Consider the following 10253-nt stretch of genomic DNA (forward strand, 5'->3'; position numbering starts at 1 on the left):
TGTTCCGATGTCCTTCCGCCGCTGCGTGCGTGCTACCTGCATGCTCCTGCTCCTTCATTCGCTTTGCCCTTCATGTTGGCAAGGAACACATACACATCCACACTGATCCGTAGTGCCATTAGGCCAACAGCCAACTTGTCCCTCGATATTTGCAACTACAAGTAGGACTGCTTTTTTTAGTAAGAAAATCCAGTTGGCTATATTATGTACTACATTAGGTGGCATTTTCGCACAATAAGCTACGGAACCTTCGATGGTTTCCTATTCTTATTATGGGTGGGCATAAAGGGTGAGCTAGCTAGCATCGACCTTTAGGGGTTGTAATGCCTATAAGCATGCTGAGAAGTTTATGAAAGAATTCAGGACGTAGACATAATACAGATCTACAATGTGTTAAAAAAATTACGTTCAAATTCCACACATGACTCAAGATATAAAAAAATGACAAACCAGTCTATAATGCCACCAAATTCAAATCCAGATTGACTGGTACTACTTTGGCACTATTCAAAGTCAGATCTATCATTTTTATTTAGTTATTACTAGTGATTTAAAGTTGGAGCTGAAATATGGAGACATGATATATGAAATTTGGGTCAATATGATTAACAAAACAAAATATCAGTTTTTAAGGGCCAATATTTTATTTGCGGGCCCGTTTAGAGATACTCTAAAGAATAAAACCCTATACAAAAATTATCGCCATTAGTACTCTAATTTGGACAAAGAGAAATACCTCGCACCTCCGAAGATGGATATTGAGAAAATTACACCCTTGTTGCACAATCGGCACAGAAGGACTCTACAACCTCCAAGTGTGTGATTCGTACGCCATCGACATGTACAGTTGTCCACCACCATAATAGCACCTCCAAGCAACCTCGACCTCACCTATTTACATGAAGGCATGGGGATTCAAGGGTTTCCAACCCCTCCCGCCACCATATTGGCCAGCCAAGGAGAGGGACGATGTGATTTTGTTGGTGGTTGTTGGGGAGAACGAGGTCACCTCCCTCTCACCTCTTAGTTTTAGTATTGTGTAAGGGCGAAGGTGAAGAGATGGAGTCAAGTCCTTGATAAAAAAAATTTCAACCATGGAATACTTGTGTCTCGAGATTACTTGGTTATGAAAAAGCAAACCAAAAGTGGCACGAGCTAGCTTGACATAGTTTTCTTAATCGCGTTGATTGTGTTTGAAATGATGATCTCCTGCTTTTTTTAGCAAAATTCATAAATGATGTACTTCAAGGGATTAAGTTTGTTTACCAATCAATAAAGTGCGCGGAATAGCTTTCCCTCCAAAAGACATAAATTGCTCAACCAATTTTCAAATGGAAGTGTCTCAATCTTGATGGAAATTTGCTGGTTTACAGCCTGTGTTGAGATCACAAATCTGATGTTGTTCAGGCGACCGACATAAAATTAACCAGCAAACAGAGGTCGGAAATCAAGAACGATCCTGCCACGCCCACTGCACTTGATGCCACTTGTCTTGTCTGACAGAACAGCTAAAAACCTGAGGACGTTACGCGTCTCCTTCCTCGTGACCTCAACTACACATGCATGCACGCACGCTCGCGTGCCACTGTCAGACCTCAGACTACGTCCAACTCAGCACACCTTCTCCATCCTCCTCCTTATAAGTTACTAACAAGCCAGCGACGCCACAGAGACCCGGGCACACACGCACGCAGCGACATCACCAACAAGCAAGCACTCTACCGTTAGCCATGGCGCGCAGCTTCGCGCGATCCATCTCCTTCCCGCTCAGCCCGTCCAGGTCGTCCAAGCCGCCGCCGTCGTGCCACGCGCGGTCGGTGAGCCTGCCGTGCCGCTCGCACCCGATCCTCGCCCACCTGCACACCCACATCCGGGCCGTGCGCGCGTGGGCGCAGCAGGGCCTGGCCTCGGCGTCCTCCTCGGTGGCCGCAGGGCTGGCGCACGTGGAAGCCCTCCACGCCGCGCTCGGCGACCTCCTGGACCTCCCGGAGGCCCAGGCCGCGCTCTCGGGCGCCGGCGCCGCCAGCGACCGCATGCTCGACGCCTTCCTCCGCCTCGCTGACGCGCACGGCTGCTTCCAGGAGTCCGTGGTCGCGCTCAAGCAGGACGTGGCCGAGGCGCTCACCGCCGTCCGGCGCCGCGACGGGGCAAGGCTGGCCTCTGCCGTGCGCTCGCAGCGCAGGGCCGGCAAGGAGCTCGCGCGGCTCGCAGTTGCCGCCAGGGAGTGTGCGGTGCGGCCGTCGCGGCTCAGCTTCATGGGCGGCGCAGCGGAGGCAGAAGTGTCCGGGCTGCTGATGGAGTCGGCGGCGGCCACGGCGTCGGCCTCGGCCGCGCTGTTCGGGACCGTGGCGGCCATGTCGGCGTCCGTGGCGTCCGTGGCGGCTGAGTCGTGCTCGTGCAAGCGGACGGCGGCGCTGGTGTGCCTGGTGAAGACGAAGAAGAAGTCAAGATCCGGGGATCAGGTGGAGGAGGAGGAGACGATGGGGGCGGTGGCGGAGAGGCTCGAGGAGCTGGAGGAGTGCATCGAGGAGCTCGAGGCCGGCAGCGAGAAGGTGTTCCGGAGCCTGGTGCAGACCAGGGTGGCGCTGCTCAACATCCACACCCTGCACATCTTCTAGCTTCCATCCATCTCCATTCCATCTCTTGATTTTAGTAGTGAAACTAGTGGTAGCGAACCAATGCAATTGTAACTGTAAATAAGTAGATGATGATGAGTAGAAGATGGAATTTGTGCTGCTCTTGGATAAGTTTGTTGGTCTGTTCTTGTTACTCCGTTTGACACTCTGAATGTGCCTGCATTTCCAAGATGCTTGCGTCTTAGGTATGCAGGCCGGGGTTTAAGCGTGAGTTGTTCTTAGTCACGAATATCGATGTGCAGTGCACACTTTATGTCTTTGCTAAAATAGAAGGTGATCATTTCATGTTGTTACTCAATTTAGTATGTGTTCAAAAACAACAACTACAGAAGTTTCAAATTTTGAGGAGAAGTCTTTAGCAGTGCCAACTACAGAAGAAATACGGAATAAACCCCCACTTGGTATTCTAAAGCTCAATGTGGATGGGGCTTTTATCGCTCAGACGGGCGCAGGAGGCGCTGGTATGATTTTACGTGATAGCAAGGGATTGATTATGTTTTCAGCCCGGAGATCTCTTGTGTTTTGTTCATCGGTGCTAGAGGCGGAACTACAAGCATGCTTGGAAGGGATCAAGTTTGCTCTTAACCTCAGCCATGACAAGATCCTAGTGGATACGGATAGTTTGGTGCTGGTACAGATGGCGACATGCAAGGCTAGAGATGGTTCTTGTTTGGATCATCTAGTTGGAGATCTTCGTCTACTCTTAGCGTCCGAGCGTGCTATTTCCATTAGCAAGATTCATAGGAAAGAAAATGACACAAGTCATCAATTAGCTAGAGTTGGGATGGTAGACAATAGAACTCAAGTTTGGTTAGGTTCTCACATTTAGTTAATATTAATACAATCTTGTTTCCCCGCAATAAAAAAAAAGAAGTTTGGATCCCCTCTGAACTTGAATTCGACTGTAGTACAAAATGGGCTGTAGTCATGCAAAATAACTGATATCTACTGCTAAGGCCCAGCAGGGATTTACAGCCGAAGCCCATACATGATGGTACACAGAACGCAGATGCACCATGCTCTAAAACTAACATAGTAATTACTTAGGTTTTGTATCCTCAAAGAAAGTTACTTAGTTATTTTGTGCCCAAAAAACAGTAGGTAAAAGACCTCAACTGTTTATTTTTCATTTTGTAAATAAATGAGATGGAACAAATACAAATAGAGAAAGGAGTAGGGTGATTACAATGTACGAGCCCTAGAAAGCTTCTACTAGTAGAAAGCACTGTAGACTGCGGAGCATCAACTTGGAATGGAGACTAAACTTGTCACGCTAAATCACAAAATTTAGAATGGCAAGACTCCCGCCACTTAGCCAAGCAAATTTTGGACGAACTGGCTTCAAGATCTATTTTATTTCCTTTCCTTGTGCAATCACAAAATGTGCTAATGGTTTTTCTCCCAAGTGATGTAGGATTGTTCAGTAGACCAAAATGGGATGTTTATACTCGAAAACCCGAGGTTCATAATGCTAACACACCTGTGAATGATTTACTACGGAAGCACATATATGGTGGTCGATAGAATGCTAAGGCACGCTCGAAATAAATATAGGAAAACACTCCGTCAATTCAAATTACCGGAAAATCATTGAGAAATAAAATTACACGAACGTTTGGTACATCTTCTCTTAGATGCGCGAGGAGAGTCGTCGGAGATGGACATGAAGCTGGCTCGGACGAACACCATATTTGGAGAGAAGCTCAATGTACCACAAAAAAGAAATGTTAATGGATACTTGTGCTAGCTGATCTGAGCTGTTGAAATATATACATGGTAAACTGTGATTGTGCAAAGAAAGAAAACCACTAGGAATACTGGAATAGTTACTTCTCAGTCGATCCACAATTGTTATGATTAATGAAAAATCTTCTTTTAGCTTTACATTTGCAAACATCAATCATCCGTATCAGGTGATTCTTATCATCGACTTACTTAACTATACATACTTTTAGTTAGTTGCTTGATAGGCAGCAAAAACAACTGTAGTACGTGTAAAACAATTGTGTGGAACAGACACTCCCCAGCCTCAACGACAAAACTTAAACGGAAGTCTTCAGTTTATGTCTCCTCGATCTCTCCCTGGCCACGCGGAATGATTCAGACCGTCCAAGAACACGACAACAAAACGAGACGATCGGCCTATGTAATACTCCTAAACTATGTTGGGTCGATCGAGAGGTACGGGTTACCGTACAGCTAAATCGCCAGGGATATGTCGGCGCACACTGCCTGTCTCCTCCGGCGCACGCGCGTCGCCCGCCGAGATCGGATCATGTCGGCCGGGCACCGCCATTGCCAGGCCGCGCGCACGCGATGCTCCGGCGCCCGCTGGCGTCGTGGAGCGACAACACCGCGGCATATGCTCACAGTCACAGGTCTCTCGTCGGAGGGCCGTGTTGATCGAGATCCATATCCATGGATCAATGATGTGCCGCATGGCGACGAAAGCGCAGCGGAACTTGTCGTGCGGGGTGCGGGGAGGGTACATTTCGTTGCCGACGCCGGCCGGCTCTTCTGATTGGTTCTTGGTCGACGCAGTAACACAACGGGCATGAGCCGACCACCTGACGTGTGCCCGGTCACATTGGCAATATCAACGAGCTATATGTACTCCTACCAGATAAGTAAAGCGATGGGCACATTGGTCAGAGACAAATCAGGTAAAGCTAGGATTCGCATCGGTGTTTCGATTTTATGTTGGTCGATATGGAATTGTAGGAATGATATTTTTTTTAACAAAATGAATTCTATCAATTTTTTGCAGGTTATCCACACTATGATCCATTGGATCCAGCTTCTTGCTCTCGGAGCATCAGCAGGAGTGCATGGTTTTTGGAGGCGGTTGTTGTCCAGAATATTTTTTACCAGGCTACTTGTCGGCTTATTAAGAGATTAGAAGATGCTTAGACTGCTTAGCATGTTTTTTTAGATGGTTGATTTTTGTATCGACCCTCGTTGATCAATAATTTGTAACACTTGAATATTCATTTTTTTAATAAAATCAACCGATGCAGACCGTGCGCGCCAACATCGATTGACCAGCCATCATGTATTGATTCCTGATTGAGTACCAAAAATACAATTATCCATGCATCAACAATGATGCTCAAGTTGGCGTCGATCCAAGCCGACCTAACTGATTATCTCGTGCCGTTACTTCTCATTGCAACGACCTACTGCTAGAAAAGCCTCGGCCTATTTTTTTTTTAGAAGACTTATCGGAAATACGTAATTACTCTATCCGTTACATTTTAATTGACTCTGTTTGAATACAATTTAATATGAAGAAGAGAGTACAAACAGTATAGGGAGTGATGTTTTGGAACATGAGAGCATATGCTCCTTTAGTTTAAAATGCATCTTACATACATTTTGAATTTAAAAAAATTAAAATAAAAAATTCGCACGTACATCTTCACGTGCTACACGCTTACAAAGTTGTTTCATAAAAAATCGACTTGTCATGTGACGTGTGTAAAAAAGACAAAACTCAATGCTAAAAATAATACTTTTTACAAGATAAAATTTCTCTTTTTTACATAGTTCACAAAAATATGTTGGTTTTTCTTGAAACTTGACGAACGCACATATATTATGAAGATGTACATGTCAAAATTTTGTCAAATTTTTTTGACACTTCAAAATAAGATTTTTGGTAGAGAGAGTGTACGCATCCGGGGACCGAATTGAATTTCTGGTATAAATAAGTGTGGGGTTTCTTGCTAGGGTTTCTTTAGTGTCGCTCTACACTAGTGATGTCAACGTCAAACATTGAAATGTGTGGACAATGCTACTCTATCTCGTCAAGTTCTATGACTCCTGTAGAAAATCGAACGTTATGGAATGCTTTCAGTCATGTATAACGAATTATGACATTTGTAGCTAGTTGGGATGCTCCAAGAAAACATGCTTCAACTTATTCCTAGTGTCGATGGTTTGTAAGCATTAATCTTACGGTTGCATATACACACTTATTAGAGGCAACAATTGTTGAGAAATGTGTATTCACATGGATTTGCACTTTTTACAGTTGAATATAAATCAATTTTAAAAAAATAGAGCACTGAAATACTTGTAAGATGTTGTGTGTTTAACATACCCAAATAATAGGATATGCTTCAAACATGAAGTGAATCTACAATAATCTCATATAGTTGTGTCATTCATAAATGTGATAGGTCCCGACCCACATCGCACACATGTTTCTACAATTCGTTTTGATTTCATTAAAAGCTTCATAACTTAATTGGTTTAACTTAAACTAAATATTTAAATATTTTATCTCTAAATAGCAATCCCGTATTACAAGATTTCTCTACAATTATATTAGATCATCTCTAGCGGAACCCGTAAAAACGTGAACTGAAAAACCGGAGTTCAGTTCACCGAACTCGTGTTTACGTGTCGAAAAATGGCTGGCGCAGAACAGAGTCCGTTAACCAAAACTGTAAAACATTTTTTGTTTTACTGTTTTGGATAACAGACTCTGTTCTACGCCTGCGGCTTCCGAACCCGTAAAGGCAGGGTTTTTCATAGAATTCATATGCAAGACATACAACAATCGATCATAATTAATCAAATAATCATCCAAATTATTACAACACATAAAAAATAATCTGAACCAAATTATTACAACAGTTTTAGGAAAATTGAACAAATGAAAAATGTCTCAACCAAATTACTACAATTCTCGGAAAATTGAACAAATAAACAAATGTCTCAACAATGATACATGTGACACATAAGTGAATGGAATGGTAGGATCAAAGGCGACGGCCATGTCGCTGCCAGTGGTGCATTTTCATATCATAAACGAGCTGGGCACGGGTACTGGCATTCTCAATCTGCCGATGAGTTTCAAGGAAAGCTTCAATGCGATCCGGATTGCGTTGGGGTTTCACCCGGGTGCCAACATTATCATAGAAGCATGGGAAGCTCAACTCTCTTTCATCCTCGATGATCATGTTGTGAAGAATCACACAACATGTCATAATCAGGCGAGCAAACCTACGCACCGACTCCGCTGTCGTAACTTCGCCAATTCGAAGATACTCGTCGGTGTAATCCGCAGGGATGCCATACGCAATCACCCTCATGGCATTAAAGATTTTTTGTTACGAGCTGAAACCCATCACGTCGGCAGCCTTTGTACGTTGCTTGAAGTAATTCGAATTGGCTTCGCAGGCCTTGATGATTTTAACGAACAAACTACGGCACATGCGATACATCCTACGGAATATATGGGGCAGATAGGTAGGTATCTCGCGAAGTAGTCCTCCATCAGCTGCTCGTGGCAGAGGAAGCGATTCCGCTGGATGTGGCTCCGGCCCATCACCGACCGGCGCCTTCGATTCAGCAGCTTCGCGCGGTCCTCCAGCTCCTTGACGGAGAGGACGAGCATGGTGGCCTCCATCTCATCGTCCTGGAGCAGCTCGTCGAGGTCGGAATCGTCCGAGTTCGACGAATCCAACTGATCGACATCGACGAATTCGTCGCCCGAGCTCATCCTCGATTCAGACGGCGCGCCGGAGGCGGCGGCGGCACCCGGAGTTGGGCGAGGAACCATGGGCGGGGTGCGGGGCGACCTACGCTAGCTCTGGTATGTGGAGCTCGAGCGAATCGGGCGGTGCGGCGGCGGCGAAGTGTGGTGGTGGCGTGGGGAGAGAGAGAGCAAGCAGTTGCGTCAGCTGAAATTTCAGCGCGCCTTAGATATGGATCGAGCGTTCGGTTCACTCGAGCGACCCCTATAAATATAGGCCGATTTTGGTTTTCGGTCTCGGCTCGGAATTTTTTTTGGTTTTGGCCCTTTGACGGTGACTGATCGGCGGCATTTTTCAGCCTAAACCCGTAAACTGGCGATTATTTTTCGGTTTTGGATTTTTCGGGCTCTGCTAGAGATGTTTTTATGCCACGTTATCCCTAAAACATTTGTCACCCTGATGAGTAATGGAACCGAAGCAAAGGATCCACTTCCTTTCCTGCGTAATGCGGTCGCACCTCCTTAATACCCCGGACACTATGGGCTCCTTTGATTTGTAGGATAGAAAAAACATAGGACTAGGAAAAGCATAGGGTTGGGATGTCATGCCCATTATAATCTTATAGGAAGATGAAGTTTGTTTGATTGTAGCAAAGAAATTTTCCATGAGGACCTACTGTTTATTCCTATAGGAATTACACTACAAGATTCCTATAGGATTTGTTCCTATGAATAAAACAATTTGTATAGGAAAGTTTCTCATAGATCCAAATCCTACACAAATTATTTACAAATTCTATGAATCAAAGGAGCCCTACATCTTCTTCCCGCGTCCCTTCGTCTCATCTCCCTCCATTAACCTCTCATGGCAGTGGCGCTGCCGCTTATAATAGGCCCCTTGATCCCTCTGATCTCGGTCTCGTATCCTCTTTAGCCTCCTGATCATGAATGATGCCCACAGCCCACACGATGTCTTCTGGATCAGGCTCCCGTTACTACCGCGAAGAGGAAGCCTGTAGATTTAATGACCACACATTCATCAGGGTATATACATCTTCTTTTAATGTCTAAAACCAAGGGAAATGATGGTAAACGGGTCACGACTCAAATGTGTTGAATTAAATCATTCTACCCTGTTTATATTGAATTTTTTTAGATTATAAATTATCTATCTCTTCTACATAGTTCACTTAATCGGAACACATTATTATTTGGTATACTACATTACTTATTATCATTTTACATATAACTAGTAGAATTGACCATAGAGTCATGCCTTTGTACATCACACAACTATTTGTTTATAGTGTTTTATTAATAATCATTACAAATATATGCTACTTGAGATGATTATATAAACATTTTTCTAGAATGCACTCCGACTTAATCCAAAAAGGGAAAATATTACATTACTCGAAGTTCTTGCACATTGTATTATGGTGCTTATATGTGTGTCGGTAAATGGAGTATCCAAAAATATATAAATAACTTGGCATAATGTTTGGAGTGTACGAATCTAGCAAAATGTATGAAGATTATAAAGTTTAGTTTAAACTAAGTAGAGGCTAGTAAGTGTATGCATTGTCAATAAGTAATTATTACTCGAGAACCCTCTCCTCCATTTTCTCTAGAAGTACAAAGTCTAATTTCTTAAAGTATTTAAATTGAAGATCCAAAATGCACAGTTAATTTCTAAAATAGTGCATGGTCAAACATTCTTTTCTTGATTTTTTTTTCATTTTTACGTTTCACATTCGGAAAGATGTGAGAAAATAATTTTTTTACGTTTCAGAAACATCATTTCTATCTTCCAAAAAAAACTGCTAATAATTTGAACATTAGGTAATTTGGAGATCTAGAATTTATAATTTTTATTTACAGAATATCAAACTATTAAAATTTTAAACTGCAACTATTATAAATTTCAGAAAAATTTTGAATTTTTGATTTTCATATTGATAGATATCTAAAATTGCAATTTCAATCTTGAGAAATATGTTCTAAAATTTCCAAAGCATTCCAGGATTTAAATTTTTTAGAAAAATTTAGGCAAAACATACATGGGGAAGAAGAAAGAGAGAGTGATAAACATGGTGGACCTACTCCCAAGAAAATATGCCCTAGAGACAATTGTA

The 10253-nt window shown here is 43.4% G+C and overlaps 1 protein-coding gene across 1 annotated transcript; it reads left to right on the forward strand.

Annotated features, from left to right (window-relative positions):
• The first annotated feature begins 1730 nt into the window (after positions 1 to 1730).
• LOC124662315 lies at positions 1731 to 2618 on the forward strand. The gene has a single exon (XM_047200168.1). The coding sequence runs from the start codon at positions 1731 to 1733 to the stop codon at positions 2616 to 2618; it is 888 nt and encodes a 295-aa protein (XP_047056124.1).
• Positions 2619 to 10253: the final 7635 nt, after the last annotated feature.

This window comes from Lolium rigidum, chromosome 1, assembly GCF_022539505.1.
Source record: "Lolium rigidum isolate FL_2022 chromosome 1, APGP_CSIRO_Lrig_0.1, whole genome shotgun sequence".
Taxonomy (NCBI): domain Eukaryota; kingdom Viridiplantae; phylum Streptophyta; class Magnoliopsida; order Poales; family Poaceae; genus Lolium; species Lolium rigidum.

Excerpts from the sequence above, each read along its gene's own strand:
- LOC124662315 (XM_047200168.1), top strand. The coding sequence starts at position 1,731 with ATGGCGCGCAGCTTCGCGCGATCCATCTCCTTCCCGCTCAGCCCGTCC.